The sequence below is a fragment of the Lissotriton vulgaris genome, chromosome 2_1 (genome assembly GCF_964263255.1).
Source record: "Lissotriton vulgaris chromosome 2_1, aLisVul1.2, whole genome shotgun sequence".
Lineage (NCBI taxonomy): Eukaryota > Metazoa > Chordata > Amphibia > Caudata > Salamandridae > Lissotriton > Lissotriton vulgaris.
The window spans coordinates 1,031,075,479-1,031,091,501 of record NC_141687.1 but is presented as its reverse complement, the minus strand read 5'-3'; the positions used below and the strand labels follow the sequence as shown (position 1 = coordinate 1,031,091,501).

General features: G+C 42.7%; 2 protein-coding genes across 2 annotated transcripts in view; one reads left to right on the top strand and one right to left on the bottom strand.

Moving 5' to 3' along the window:
• Window positions 1-11,722, bottom strand: part of CCDC148 (coiled-coil domain containing 148) — a 1,056,272-nt gene extending 1,044,550 nt beyond the window's left edge. The window contains exon 1 of the mRNA XM_086956667.1: window positions 11,532-11,722. Coding sequence (XP_086812793.1) covers window positions 11,532-11,634 — 103 coding nt within the window. The 5' untranslated portion in view covers window positions 11,635-11,722. The remainder of the gene's footprint in view (window positions 1-11,531) is intronic.
• Window positions 11,723-11,871: 149 nt separating this feature from the next.
• Window positions 11,872-16,023, top strand: part of LOC147731564 (plakophilin-4-like) — a 387,101-nt gene continuing 382,949 nt past the window's right edge. Inside the window, exon 1 of the mRNA XM_086954215.1 lies at window positions 11,872-12,086. The gene's annotated coding sequence lies outside the window, so the exon portion shown is untranslated. The remainder of the gene's footprint in view (window positions 12,087-16,023) is intronic.

Below are 16,023 nucleotides of genomic sequence, written 5' to 3'. Positions count from 1 at the left end.
TTGATGCAAGTCAATCTATTTGTAATTGTTTAATCTCTTTTAACATTAGAGACAATATCTTTTTCTTTCTTTCCTTAACGCTGAGTTGCTTTTGCTCTGCAATTCTGTTTGTTAAAAAACATGTTTCCTTGTTAATGTATTAATTTCTTTGGAAAGCTTTGTATCTATAGTGTCTTTACTACCACAGTCCCTTCTCCTTTGTGGATTTTTGAGACGCAGCATCTAGGTTCAGACGTGAACCTAGCAATGAATTTCTCAACTCTGCAATTATATTAAGAGTAAGGCTTCCACTTTTCCATTTTTACTGTTTTTTACAGATAAATACAGACAGAAAACAATCTATTTCCTGCACATATTTATTTTTAAAAGCAGAATAATTCAGAAAATTGTGCTTCTTGTGAGTGACCCTCGTTGTTGTCCTTCGTGAATTCTAGACTGACTGCTAAGCAAATAGACACCATGGGGAATTGAAAACAGGATGAGATTTCTTTAATTACAAGCATATATTGACATATATTTGTATATAATGCTAATATGTACCTGCCTGACTAGCGTTTTTTTTATATTTGCTGGCTTAATTTGCAAAAACATAACAGTCATTAAAGTGTGAGTGCATGTTTATCAGTTAAATAAATCTGGAAATTTCTACAATTTTACGACTCCATTTATTATCAAAACATAAAATATTTTGGGATGTGAACTCGATAGCTATAGGATTAAGGCAGTTACATGGCTGTTCTGGAGCCCGCATAGCTAGAGAATTATCAGATTATAAGGTCTGAGAAATTCTCAAACTATATGAATGCACAACTTTGGTAGAACACTGACAAATCCTATTACCAATGTACGGGGCAGGGGTTGGCGTTGCATTTTCTACTGAGTTTAAATAAATTCAAATATGAGGGGAGCATTTGCTAGTGACTCTATGTTTATTCCTTTTCCCATTACTACCAGTAAAGTTTAGTTGAGAACTAACTTTCCTACTCACCCGTAGCATACCTAACTCTTCCAAATGACAAGATTCATCTTTATTAATAATTGGGAAACATGGAACATCAGGTAATCAGAGAGAACCTATTGATTTGCGGGCATTGGTTTCCTCTTTTTGTTGTCCAATTGAGGCTTGAAGAGTCCTCAAGTGAACACTATTGATGCCAAGTGGTTTTAAAATAGAGGATTGCATTTCAAGAGAGTGATCTCAACTTAATGTCGTTTTTTCTAATAAAGTTAAAACAGACTACGGGCCTGATTAAGAGTGTGGCGGTCTTCCTACCGGCGCAGCAGTGGTGGTTCACCGTTTGCCGGATTTTTACTTTTAAAGTTGTATGGGTGTGGACCGCTGACTGCGCCAGGGAATGGCCAGTCCCTGGCGGATGCGTGGCAGAGGCCCAATGTAACATGCTGAGCGGGACTGGCACAGTCCCACTGAGCATATTACGAGTTCCTTCACCGCCAGCCATTTCATGGCGGGCACCCCACCATGAAGAGGCTGGCAGTGAAGGAACAAAGGGGGCCCTAAAGGGTCCTCATGCCCTCCGCTGCCATGGGGATGCATTTAGTGAATCACAACATGTGCCCCCCGTGTTTGCTTGCACCCCCAATTCGGGCACAGCATGGACGGCACCATCCATGTTGTGCCGGAACATTTTTGCCGTTCCCATTGCGGTACCTGTTTTTCTGGCACTGCCATGCGAACGGCAAAAAGACCATCTGCCTACACGAGAAAAACTCAAATTCAGGCGGGCTGTCTTTGCGCTGCTTTGGCGCAGCCATGCCAGCGGAGAGCCAGAACATCTGCAACACAGTTGTAATCAGGCCCTAAGATTCTCAGTAAAATTTGTAGAGCTTCTGAAAACTGGTCATATTCCCCTGTAGGATGAGAGGAGACATTTGAGGGAAAATCCATCAATATCTCATTAGTTGGTGTACTATTAAATGGTCCTAGTGTCTCTTGCACTTCTCTTTTCTCTGTAGAATGGACTAAATTACAAATCTCAATATCAGGAAGCGTAAAATTCATTGGAATCAGAGGCAAAGACTTCTCATTTAATACTTTTGGATTAACAGTATATCCATCAGTGGAACAAGGAAAATATGGATTTCCAAATCTGGTTCATTATCAGATGATAACAGAAAAGACGTGTCATTGAAAGAAGAAACAACCCTCTTTGGTTTAGACAGGGGAGGAGTCTCACTGTAACTTTTAACTTTGGAAAAAATGGTGAAATAGAAGGTAACCAACAAGGGATCAAACATGTAGGGATTTTCTCTGTCATCACTTTTACTACTTCTTGAGGCTGAGGTCTCTTTAAGTGAACAGTTTGATTCCTTAACGTTTTGATAGTCCTGTTAGCCAGCATTCCCTTAGGAATATCGCAAAACAAAGGGTAGGGTGTAAGCAAAGTGAAGTCAAAAATAAAATTCTCCCCAAGTGAATGGAATGTATTAAACAAAGTGAAAAACAAGAAAACAATGAACTCAACCCACCTCCCCTCAGAGGAGGCGGTCCTTCACCGCCACCACCATAGGCTGAAATTTTGGCCTAAGTGCATAAAGGGAACAGTCCACCATGAAAGAAAAGCAAATCTTCCACAAAGCTCTCTTCTATTTGTCTCCTCCAGCTGTTCACACAGCAAGAACAACCCTTCAACATGGTTGCTGATAGAAGTTACTCACAGCCCTGCTGTGCACCTAATCCCAGCTCCCCAAGGCCAGACACAGTGATATGGTTCAGCTCATCCAAGTCCAGCAAACCTGGGAATGGGGGAGTGCAGGGAAGGCCGAACGTCTGACTGCACAGGCATCCACACCCAAGCAGAAACGAAGATTTACTGGTGTCTCTCAGTGCCTGTAGCCAAAATCTAAGAACACTCTCTGAAGCAATCCCACCGCTTTTCCAACAAGCACTGGCATAGCCTTTGGGACCTTATAAGTGTTTAGCCAGAGCTGTTGGTTTTGCCAATGTCTTTAAGCTATGTTGTAGAGCAGTATGGCTGCTGTGCAGCATGTTGAAAAGTTATAATAACAAGCATTGGCATAGCCAATAGGTCTCACCTTTAGGACCGTATAAGTGTTTGGCCATGCAACACTTGATGTTGTTACACCAAGGATATTGTGCTGGATAACTAAACACTTATAAGGTCCCAAAGGCGAGACCTATTGGCTCTGCCAATGCTTGTTTAATGTGGCACTCTAAATGGGACAGAAGTGCCTAAACAGTATCTCGTGCTCACCGTACCATTGAAATGAAGCAGCACCTCACTGATCAGGCCAAAATAGGTTAAAACCAGTCTGGGGTTGTTTGTTATGCAGTCTGTTCCTACTGAAACAGCACCAAGTCTGATTTGCATATGGCTAATCTAATTTCTAGAGTGGAACATTGGGCAAAAACATGATGTACTGGAATGTGTTCCCACGTTATTATCAGGGGCTGACATTTACTTCAGCATTCCACTCGTCACCTTTTTTGATTTTCACGTTAAATACACCGAATCAACACAAGGGGTGGGAAAATTACTACCCGGTGAGGCCTCTCCGCATCTTCCAAAGTAAACAGCTAAATGTGACTTCAGTTTGCCGAAGGCCGGTGCATATGTGGAAAGTAAACAACTTCGGTAAATTATAGCCCCAGATACTGCGGACCTGGAACACTCCACACAAAAAACAGGTAAAGAAAGAGCAGTGTAGAAAATATAACTAACCTAAATAAAAGTTGTTTGTTAAATATAAGTTTGCGTCAGCTAACCTAACAGGGAAATTAGGTACACGCAAAATATTTGGGCCAGCATTCTTAAACTATTGCCCATTACCACAGATGTGAACTCTGTTGGTCCAGGGCCACATGGGAACCAAGGGAAAGCAAGGAGTGCCGGGGGAAGAGAGGGAGATAGGAGTGACAGCTGACAATGACAGGGCCAGATAAAGAGAAAGGAGCGATGCTGAACTTCCAGGAGAGAGTGAGCGATTGACAAATGTCACAGGGTGAGTGAGAACCAGATGGGAGTAAGTGAGAGCGAAATGGAAATCAGTCAGTGACAGACAGGTGGAAGAGAGGGAGAGCCAGGTAAACCGGAAATTGTGACAGAAGGCAGAGGAAGAGAGAAAATACCGGGGGAGTGAGGGTTATGCCGCGGGAGTATGGAGAGGCAGGCGGGGAGTGGAAGGGACTAAGGTATGCAACGGAAACTTAGGAGAGGGACGTAAGGGGTGTGGGACAATTAAAAATAGGGAGAAGGAAGAACGGAGGAGCTGGGGTATAAGTGAATCAAAGCCAGCCGGGGGAAGGAGTGTCAAATAGAGAGTGGATGGAGTGCTGGGGGAAGTGAAAGAAAGAGTAAAAACTGGCCGCACGGCCGTGAAAGTGATGCGGGCTGTGAGGGTGCCCGCGAGCGAATCGCTTAATGAGCCATGATGAGAGAGGAAAGCCAGATGGCGCCTGTGCTTGTAACTGTGCACTTAACTGCACGCTCTAGGCCACATAAAAAGCTATGGTCTGCTTTTTGAAACCCACTTACTAAAAGTCTTGCCAGAGCAGCGCATGCGCTGGCTCAGGTGAGACCTAAAAAAGTACCATAAGTATTTTGTTACCTTATATACTGTTATAGCTTTCTTTTTTATGGGGTGGGGGAGGGACATAAACAACAGGAGGGTGGAGGTTGGGAAATGGTACCTGAATTACAACACAAGCAGCAGACGGACACTAGACGAGAATCTACCGATGCCAGATTCCGAAGGCAGGCTGAGGTGGTTCTGAGTGCTTTTTCTTAGTTTTGTAAAAATGCCTTCACCCACTTTGGAAACATAAGGAAAATGTGAGGTTCTAGTGTGCATGTTAAAGTATGTATACTTTGCAAACAATTTGCAAATACATATGCGTGCATGTGCAGTACTTTGTGCACAAGCAAAGGAATACCTAACAGTATGTGTTTGTGAACTGAAATTAAAACAGAACATTAAATATACATTTAATGGGTTTGCCTGTCCCTTGTCAGCATGGTTCAAGCCCATGCCTTGGTGAACATCCAATGAAATCCAATCGGTCATCTAAGTAACATACCTGCTGAATGAGACATGTCATGTTTTCTCTGACAACTAAGTACTTTGCACCATTGTTACTGCTCACAAACAGTAGTAAAAGTCCACACAAGTGACTTTTCAATATACATACTTCAGGCAGAATGAAACATATAACGTTTCAATTTTCAGCACAAACCTTTACACCACTTACAATGTTCATGAACACTCCACTCAACACTCAAAATCAGAAACAACTACACACAAACTAATACATATCCCAAGTAAATGTGTCCAAAGGCAGTGCCCTAGCAGATTAAGAATAGACACAACAGTACAGTGGAACATATAGAGATTCAGTTTGCAACAAAACATTGTGTATTGCCTTCACTGTTGTGAAAGCTTAATTTACACACATGCAAACAACACACCCCACTAGCAATTCAAATTATCTCCCAAATGTACACATCACAGAGAAACATATGGAATTGAAATTTGCACATAACTTTGCACTATTGTTTGTGAACAAGTCACACATACACTCTCACCAACTACACGCAACCTACACCCCCCAAATCAGTGTTGCTGTGGCAATGCCTTAATAAAGCATTAATACTCACTTGACCTGAGAAAGAGCATTTTCAAGGTGAAAAAGAAAGTGTGGCAGCAGTGGGGCCTGTGAACAATTTGACTTGTTTCTATCTGGCAATAGTTCACTATGTTCACTCATCGCTTATCACATGGGGGAGAGGATGTGGCTAACGACCAGAGTGGTCGACCTTGAATGTGGGGAACCAGGTTCGAGGCTCAAGCATCCTGTGGCTCTGGGCAAATTACTTAATGTCCCAGTGCCTGAAAAATGAATGCGCGCGTCTGTAATGCAACTGGTTCTCATGTAAAGCGCTGTGATCTCTTCGGGTCGAGTTTGTGCTATATAAAACTGCAACAAAAAAAAACATGCAACCATTCTAAGAAACCCGCGGCCGAGACGCCAAGTTGTACTGAAAGATGTGGTCTAAGTCTGATGAACTACTGATTCCACACACAGCCACACCAAACCTTAATCCTGCTGAACTCTTCTTGATATTTCCATTGACAAATATGACTTCTCAGCACACTATTGCTGAGGAATGAGGCTTATAAATGCAGCTGTCAAAGAATACCAACATTTCAGACAAGAGCTAAGCAAACGAGCATTCATAGCAATGAGTAAACATTCCAAGAGGCTCAACTGGTCATCCCACAAGTTCTAAGGAAGTGGGTTGTAGATCTAGCCCGCGAGGATCACAGAGGTATTGTGGCTACAAAACTGTAGGAGCGCTTCAAATCACATGAGCTGGAACTTTGTGGCGATGAAAGACAGACAAGGGTTGGATGGGGAATATAACAGGCATGCTTCTTGTTCTTTCCAGCACCTGCCAAAGAGGTAAATGCCTTTCAGGTGGTGATCCTACTTTATATTACTGCGATGAAGCATAGTACAGCGAAGCTGGGTTGTACCACTGATCATGAAGACATTACAGCCCCTCAGAGTATTCCACGAAGGAAAGAGCGGTTACATGGCATTGATGAAGCGAGGTTCAGAAATGAATTATATTTTGACTCGCGAAGTTAAACTTCCATAATAATTAATCGTATTAATGAGTTTATGCATGATATGTATTAATCAATCTAGATTTAAATGCATACACAACATATGGGATTAACATTATGTGCTCTATGTTGCATTTGCAAGTACGTTGAAAAATAATGAACTAACCTTGTCTATTGATTTTGTCAACAATAATTGCGGCTGTTTAAATAATGGCATGTGCCTATTTTAAATGTGCTTTTGTCTATGTCGTGTCTTATATGTGGCAAAGGTTTGTGGAGAATCCTGTTGGCCTAAAAGAAGATGGTAAATAAAAATGCTGCATTCATGTGCTTAAAGCTAGATAACATAAACTAATGGGTTAACACTAGTAAAGGGGGTGGGTAACAGAATGATTTGTATTTCTCAAATGAATTAATGTTTTGTGTTTCTTTGAATACTAGCCTTCAAGAAAAAGGCCTGAGGCCTAGCTTTTTAAATGGGTGTTTGGAATCCTGTCGTGATGAGCCAAGCACAGATAAGAAAATGGAAAAGTTTTGCAACAATGACGATTCATCAGAAAAAATAAATAAATGGAACTGTGCAAGATGTGCTCTGGGTTGAATAACTTCAAGGACAGGAAGCGCAGATCAGCCAAGCTGAGGAAGCAGCGAACTGTTATTTAATAAGATGTTGCAAAATCCTCAGAAGCTAATGTCGCCTGTGGATAAAGGTCAAAGGCGTTTTCGAAAGGCACAACTTTGGATTGAAAAGGTTATGATCGCATATGGACTGACGGCTGTCAGCCAATAGAAATGCTGAATGACAGAGAAAAAGTATTCTTTTAGTGTGAATTAGAAGTTTTAGATAGAGAAAAGGTATAAAACCTGGCCCCTTGGGAGGAGGGCTGGCTGGCTTGTTCCTGATTCCTGAAGGGCGTGAAGTGCTGTCGGACTTTTGGCGCACGTAAGGATAATTTATCTAATGTCTTTCCCTTAGGGTTTAAAAGAGTTTAGTCAGGGAAATAGAATTTAGGGAATGAGTTCTTAACTGCATTAATTCTTTGCAAGCTAATCTGTTTTGAAATGTCAGTCTAATATGCCTTTACTATGATTAAATGATGGTTTCAATTGGAAAATAAAAGATTTCTAATTCCAAAATGCTCACTGATTGATATTAAAATTAATAAATTATATTTTGAAATGACAAGCTGGTCTTGTTTATTTATAGTCTAGTTACCATCAGTTGATCCATTTACCTAAGTGATTTAATTAAATGTTTCCTTTATTATAGATATGATGATGATAAACTGCAGTTGTAAATAATGTGTAAATAGTTTGTGAATATTTCCGATTAATTAGGTCACATGATTCAGTTGCCCAATATTTGTCTCGGTTATTTATGGGCCTTGTGAGAATTTATGATTAATGGTGAGTATCATGGTGTTGGGTAGTTGTTGAGACAGATTTTCTATAGGGGCGCTGGATCAATTCTCTGGTAGCAGAGGATGGTTACTCTGGTAACGGACATGCTACATGGTAGTTGCATAGGATCCATGTCTAAAACATGTTAAGTTTGTTTACTTGTTACATGTAGTCAAAAGGTTTTTCACAGCAGTGTGAAAATTCCTGGTTGCCGGCAAAAGAGTAGTGTAACAGGTGAAGTTGCACAGTGCATTTGTTCTGTTTCAAAATAGTGGTATTGACATATCGCTAGTGTTGTGGACGTACAGCACAAGATTAGGTATGATAGGTAAAATGTATGGTGAGGATTGTCTATGAAATCGTAGCTTTGAGTATAGGGACTAGGAGCCTGTTTTAAAACTCACTGTGAAAAGAGTAATAGGAATTATCCATGCGTGAGTGAAGGGTAAGGAAAGCGTTGTCTATTCTTACTGGCGATTGAGGATTTCTATTGGTGGGTTAAAGTCCTGCCGAGATGTCATGTATGTGGGGTTAGGGTTTTCTGTTTGAATGTGTATAAATGATTTTGTGAGAATAGCGTCGTCTATTTCACGAGAAAGAATACTCGAATGATTGAGAGAACTATTGCTTTATTTAGCGAAACAGACAAATGGTTTGTTTTTCTGTAGTTACTAATTGAATTTCATTGAAAGAATTATTAAAATGGCGCTGTGAAAATATTTTGTAAAGGAGGGGTGAGTTTACGGAGCGGAGACAGCAAAGCTGCAGCGGCAGTATACGTCACAAGGTTCGCACTGTGATTGGTTAGTAAACGTCACAGCAAGTGCACTGGTTGGTTCATGTGACCGAAACTAGCTGCTAGTTGATTGGTCTTTTCTGAAAAGTACAAAACACCTGCAGCATATATGGAAGGTGAATATGGGTATCATACTGTCCTTTGGTTTGACAATTGGATGCAATATACCAAAGATGATGGTGTATTAGTATGGCCGGAAGATGGGTCATTTAATATTAAAGTTTTGAAAAACTTGAGAGAAAAAATTATGGCTCTTATGCCAAATCCTAGGCCTACTCAATTTGAGGCTTTATTTGAATGGGAGGTTGAAATGTTTGAACTTGAACGAGAAACCAGAGGTATAACAAGAGGCCCAAAATTAGACAATAATAGGGAAACTCATGAAGATAGAGTACGACGTTGGAGAAAAGTAGATATGTGTGATGGTTTGTACCCAGTAAGAGTGATGATTACTGAAACACCAGGTCAAAAGAATACCCAAAAGAAAAATAATATTGATGAAGAATTAGATGATGCGGTGTTAGAAGAAATTTATATAACAAAACGCAAACCGCCACCCTATCAAGCAGATTCACAGTCTACCCCGAGAATTTCTTAAGGAACTTCTCCAATTGCACCTCCCAGAGAAATTGATGAAAATTCACCTAGATTTTTAAAATTACCTGAAAGAGTAGGGAAAAGAAATAATTCTAGTTCATCAGGAGAGAACAGAAATTATCCTGAGATTCCAGAACAGAGAAATGAATTCTCAAGAAATGTAATAAGAACAGAAAGACTTGGGAATATACCAGAAGTTTTGGAATATTTAAGAGCAAAAGAGGAATTAATACAGCAATTAACTAAAGGGATGGAAGCAGTAACAGTACCAGTAACAATTGGTCCTGTTGTAACAGTTTTTGACCAAAAAGAAAATAGACACTCAGCTCTGACTGTTCCATTAAATGCGGAAATTCAGAAAGTGGCTGAAAAATTGTATTCAGATTTATCAGAAATACATCGAGAAAAAACAATGCCAGATTTAACTTTTATTTGAAGCATGTCAAATGATCAGATACCATCTGTTGCAGGTTCTGATTCTGGATCTTCAGAAAAGAGCATGAATAAAACAGATTTAACACAGACTTCACTAACCCCACAAGCCCCTGAATTCAAATTACTTGATGTTGCAAAATTGAAAGCAGATTCGGAAGAATTAATTATTGGCACAATTGGAACTGACAATTTAAAGCTATATCAGGATGATGAATTGTTGTTCATTTGCAAAATTATACAATGGAAAATGAAAAATAAGTATGACCAATTAGAGGAAATGGCTGCTGAATTAGAAATAGATTTGAGTAGACAGAAACAATTGCAAAAACATTACAGAGTGGATTTTTCTGAAAAAGATATTGAAAATTTGAACACCACAGGTAGGATAACTCATGTAAAAGAATTAATTGTGTTTCTGAAAAAGATAAGGTGAATTAAGCAAATTGAGGGTGAAATGGACAAAGAAAAGAGAAGAAGAAAAAAGAGAAAGAGGGGAAGTTGCAAATGAGTTCCCTATGAGAGAAATAGCTGGTGGAGGGTACGTCCATGTCCCTTGGACAAGACAGGACATTCTACTGTTTACAAATGATTTTCATTGACTGAGAGAAAAGCCAGTAGAATGGTATCGTCAGGTAGACAGATTCATTAAAGTTTCAAAAGTTCTGTGGATTGATCTTGATGGATTCTTTGATATTGTTGTCCCATCAGATCTTTGGACAGAATGTAAAATTTCTGTAAGTTAGCCCAAAGAAGAACCAGCTTGAGATAAAATAACAGGTGCTCCTTCAGCAGATGTCATGGATTTATATGACAAAGTAATTGTCTGGTTGAAAGACAAAATTGCCCCAAAGAAGTAGATTGGGTTAAAATTGACAGAACAAATCAAGAACCAAAAGAGTCAGTACATTCATTTTATGAAAGATTACTGCTGGTATTTAAACAATACAGTGACTACGAAAAATTAAGTGAGGAAGACATGAGCCACTTCATATACAGGTTTGTTTATGTCCTGAGACCTGAAATTGGTGAAATGATTAGAAATGGAATTGTCGGCTGGCAATCACTTACAGTTGACGACATCTTGAGAAAAGCAAAATACTGCAGTGACGAGATAGATGCCAAGCAAAAGAAGCTTAAGGAAAAAGCAATGTGGGCACAGGTGAAGGTAGCTGAACAGCAAATAGCGACTTTAGAAAATAAAAATGTTCACCAAAATCAAGGCAAATTTAAAGGAAATTTCAATAAACCAAAATTTTATGTCAATATTGAAGAGCTCAAGCAGAAGCTCCCATGTTTTAATTGCGGCGAAATTGGACACTGGAAGCGTGAATGTAAAAATCCACCCAGAAATTTTAAAAATGCATCATTAAATCCACAGATGCAGAATGAGATAAATCAGCAGCAACAGCTACAGCAACAGTTAAATGAAAGAAGTCAGCAGCGACAGCTACAGCGACAGGTAGTGAATCAGCAGAGGCAAATTCCAACATCACTATCTGGGCTCTTAAAGGGGCATCAAATTAGGTGAGAAGAGTTAATCAATTTCACCCAGTGCTGCCTACTTAAAAATCACCAACATTTTTCCAGGATATTCCTGTGCTGATGTTAGCTTGGGTATTGCGAAACATAATGACATTATTCACCCGATGGCCCTTTTAAACAACAACACGGAGTGGAGGGTGCCATCATGCTTTACCTGCTGTTGCGCCAAAGGGAGAGACGGCAGCTTTCCTGTGCAAAGGCAGAGAACTGGATAGGCACCAATCTGAATTTTTCAGTGTGTCGAGCGGGGCTACCATTCGACATATTCAGGGTTCGCCACGGATCCCTGCAGATCCAGGCTCCTGGAGCTATCACCGCGCTCTGCTAAACAGCATCCATCACTATGGCAACCCGCCGCCCTCGGCCATTGGTCAGTCAGGCAGAGAGGCACTTCCCTGTTATGAATCTGGGGTCTATCACGCTCCTCCAATCGCGCGGCCACGCTGCGAAGGGAACGTCATGGCATCACAAACCACGCCCACTCGCTCCCGCCTCCCTCTCCGAAGCTCCGTGCGATAGGGAGGAGGACTCCAGTTCCTCTGCGTACCATGGAGACCGGATAGGATTCCAGCTTTGGCCGCTTCCCGTCGGGCTCGGTGTGGGGGTTTCCATGTGTGTTCATTCATCTTTGCTTGTGAATGCAGCTTTACCAGCGGGAGCCGTCCATGATCCCTCGGGGAGCGGGGTGGAGGACGGCCTGACCTGCCAGGTGAGTGCCTGAAGCCGTAATGACCGGGGGTCTGCTTGACGAGCCGAACTGGCAGTCTGCTGTGACTTTCATTTTTTTAAGAGAATTTCGGATTCTCTGTAAAATTACTGGCATGTACCTGCAGCGAGTGGTTTTGAGTTTCAAGTGATCGGATTGGGAAACTGTGGAGTATGCCCATCTTCGTGCCAGGGCATGGGCGCCAGCTCATTATGGGTATTATGACCGCCTGTGCCAGCACCATGTCCATGCTATACTCTATTAGAAATGCAAGGTGTCTGTCTGCTAGAAGGCTGCTAGTAACCTGCCTGACTGAGGGACGAAACTGTGATTTTATGGTGATGGTAAGTTAGTGGTGGAGGGGTGAAATGTGCACGTCTGTGTGAGCTCTGCTGCACGTTCCTGTCATTTGGAGTAGTTGTAGTCTGCCTGGGGTGTGATCTCTCATCTGCCCCCGGGCAGCTCTGCGCCGCCTCTGCCGCAGGGCGGCTTGTTCCGACCGAGGTGAGAGGCGGGCGCACTGCAGGTCTCTCGGCGGCCGCTGCTGCAGCCACACTCTCGGAAGTTGAGGATCTTCCGGGGAGGGGGCAGGCCTCGCCGAGCAGAGAGCGGATCCAGTGGTTTTTGGTGCGGCTGGGGCCGCCGATTGGTCGTGATCCCAGTGCAGGTGTGCCCATGTGTGCCCAGGGAGGAAGGGAAGGGCAGGGCGAGCGCCTGGCTCCCTCTGCCTGTGCACAGGAATGCCAGCAATGCACGGGAAGAGCACAGCCAGGTCAGCTCGCCGGCTGAAAGGGGGCTGCAGCGGAATCCCCCACACCTCCAGCGGGCGCTGGCGGATCGCTCCCCGGAGTCGTTTGCCGCCCCATCTCCAGCACCGTACAACCGCACACATGTATGCGGAGGGCGTGCCACATATTACACATTCACACTCCGCTCCTTCAAGCCTCTTCTGGTGTTTTTTTTTGTTTTATAGTTTTTCCACAAGAATCACGCGAGTCCGCACTCGGCGTCACTAGGTGATGGAGTTGGTCTCGGCACCTCAGTATGGGGGAACGGAGCCTTCGGTTGGCACGAGGGCCCGCGTGAGGGCGAAGCGGCTCCTGCTCGGCGTTCACCCATTTGACCGCCTGCTCTCCCTCAGGAGCCAGCGTGTCCTGCCCCGGCCTGCCCGGGAGCCAGCGCACCGCCGCAGTCTGCGCACCAACACGCCTCGACTGTTGTGTGTACACTTTAGGGCGGGCGCGCCGAGGGAACAGAGCAAGCACTGTGCAGGCAGAGATGGGGCAGATAGCGCTATTTGGCACTGCTCCTCGAGGTGGGCGAGAAACCAAGAACAGGACACAACCAACCCGGTGCAAACCCCAAACTCTCACAGTACACTCCCTTCCCCCAGTCTGGCCAAGCTGCTATTCCAGCTGCCAAGAGAGACCGGCCCTCCTAAAACAAACAACCCGACCATGACATGCTAGCTTTACGGCACAGCATTATTTAAAACGTAAACAAATCGTCGTTGTTTACCCTGAAATCCACTGGGAGAACGAGTTCCATTTTCAGGAAATGTTCACATCTAGTTACAATAGCACAACGTCACGTGATGAACGATAACGGGATATAATTTCCTGCTGATTTGTAATAACCATTTTGCTGAGACAAACGTGTTTAAGTATTTACCAACTTTTCGTGTTAGCTCATCTTTTTTGTAGCAGGTTAAGGGGGGTCGTATATTATTTCGTTGGCTGAGCATTTTGAGTTTCAATTGCAAAGTGATTCGCTCCATACCACATTTTTGATAAAACTGTCATGACCTTTTTCACCGGTCGGCTAGTGTGTACCTTTTTGCGAATGCACACATAAAAAACTGTAACATGGTTTACGCGAGGCCCAAATACACGCAAGGAATTGGGCCGAATGTCTGTGTCGGGTGATGAGTTTCCCGGTCACAACCTGTATCCCCGATGCCACTGCATCTGCTGCAACATTAATAACAAAGCCAGGGGGCGTAGCTAGGGTGCAGTGGGCCCTACATTATGCAAGGGATTTAGCCTCACTGTTCACAGAGTTGGGAATTAAGTAAACTAAAATTGGATTGTCCCATTACACACGGTACCACCGCACCAACTGCACTATCGAGAGTGCATGGCGATCCAGCATCTACAATCTGAGTTCGATTGCATGGATAAATGCATGGTTCTTACACCGCCTACAAGGTGGTGGAACCAGAGGCAATGTTTCGGTGCTGAGTGCAGCGCACACACCAACCCTCAAGGTTCAGGCGGTACTACACCTTCCCGCGCTATTGATGGCTGCAACCGCATTTTTGCACGCCCAGATATCCGCGAACAATACGTCAGCCTGCCACTCTGCTTCAGCCCGTTTTGTTTCCTGTCGATAATCATTAAGTTTTAATAAAATGCATGTGAACCGTTTTGGCACGCAGGCTGCAAGAGCCACTCGGGAGTCCTCAAAAGGAGATGACTACATTGGATGGGAAAGCCACAGCACATAGTTAGCAACACCCGGGATATCTTGCCACTATCAATTAACACCATCGAGAGGGAAACAATGCATTAATCATGTTCCTAATTAAGCTAACCGTGACAGAAGACGCCCATGTAGGCTTCGTCTGGGTATTTTAGATTTTTCACTGTTCAGATTTACAAATTAGAATACATTTTTCTGTGCCAATGGGATGAAAACAAATGCCGGAGGCACCACATTTTCACATGCCGTTTGAATTCGCTTGTCTGCGTGAAGTTTTTGGCCAAAACCTGGCACTTGGGTGCTAATGAAAAGCTGCATTTCTTTGCTCAGTGTGTTCATTATTTTGTTGCAAGCCATGGCAACCGCACTCGGACTGTCCCCGAATTCCTGACCCTGCAATGTTTAACACTGCTGAGTGATGGCTACATCGATAGCTAGTGTTTACTGATTTATTAGATTCTTATTATTTTTCATGTTTCTGAATTAAAAGATGCTTTATTATTTGTTCTCCCTTCTGCTGCCCTGGCATCCCGCTTGTCTTCTCCTTATTTTCCTATCTCACACACTGCTGTACCAGCTACCCTTTCCATAGTCAATACAACATAACTATTGACCAAACAATGCAGCGTTATTCTCGAACCACAAAACAACTCGTGTGTGTACTATAAGATGCCAGTCCTGTTATATTTTCGTTCAGTTTCCTTGAGTTGTGGATATATGTGGCCTTTCTCATGTTAACATTAAAACTCCTTTTTAAAAGCTTAATCGATGTATTATGTTTCCATACTCCTATCAACATTTAAGACGTCATTGTTGGTCAGTTTAACCAGCTCTTCCTCTTGAATACCCCACTTTGTCACAAAATAGGGTTATCACAAGCCCTGTGATGTGCTACCCGCAATGCAGTACCACCTGCGTGTTCAGCTTGTTTACTTGCCTGGAGGCACCTCTGGAGTAGTGGGAATTTAATTGTACTCATTAACGAAGGCCTAAACCATAGTCCAACATGTCGAATGTGGGATAATTTGGTGGATAATATTGAACCTGTATTATTTCATATTACAATATAGTTTGTGCTTCTGCCATTTTGTATTTTTATTGATTTTAAATTGTGGTCTTTGAGTGGCTGGGCCCTGGATGGTCAAGCACCACAATTGAATAAGGGCTACTCTGTGCCTGTGCAATATGAGTTTACCAATGCCACCCTCTTGTTTTGGTTCCATCCCAGAAGCTTTTTAGATATAAATCAAGGAGCCCTCGGAAATTAGAGAGACATTTTGGCCCATGTCCCCAGAGTCCGTTAAGCCAAGCTTGCAGTGAGATCATTCTTAGTAGCTGCATTGTGACTATGGAACACACTGATGGTAGATTTGTGTTTAGAAGAGAATTGGGCATCTCTTGATAGGTTATGAGCTCCAAGATACCTTCGGGTGAATGTCATGCTATTCAAATGATTACA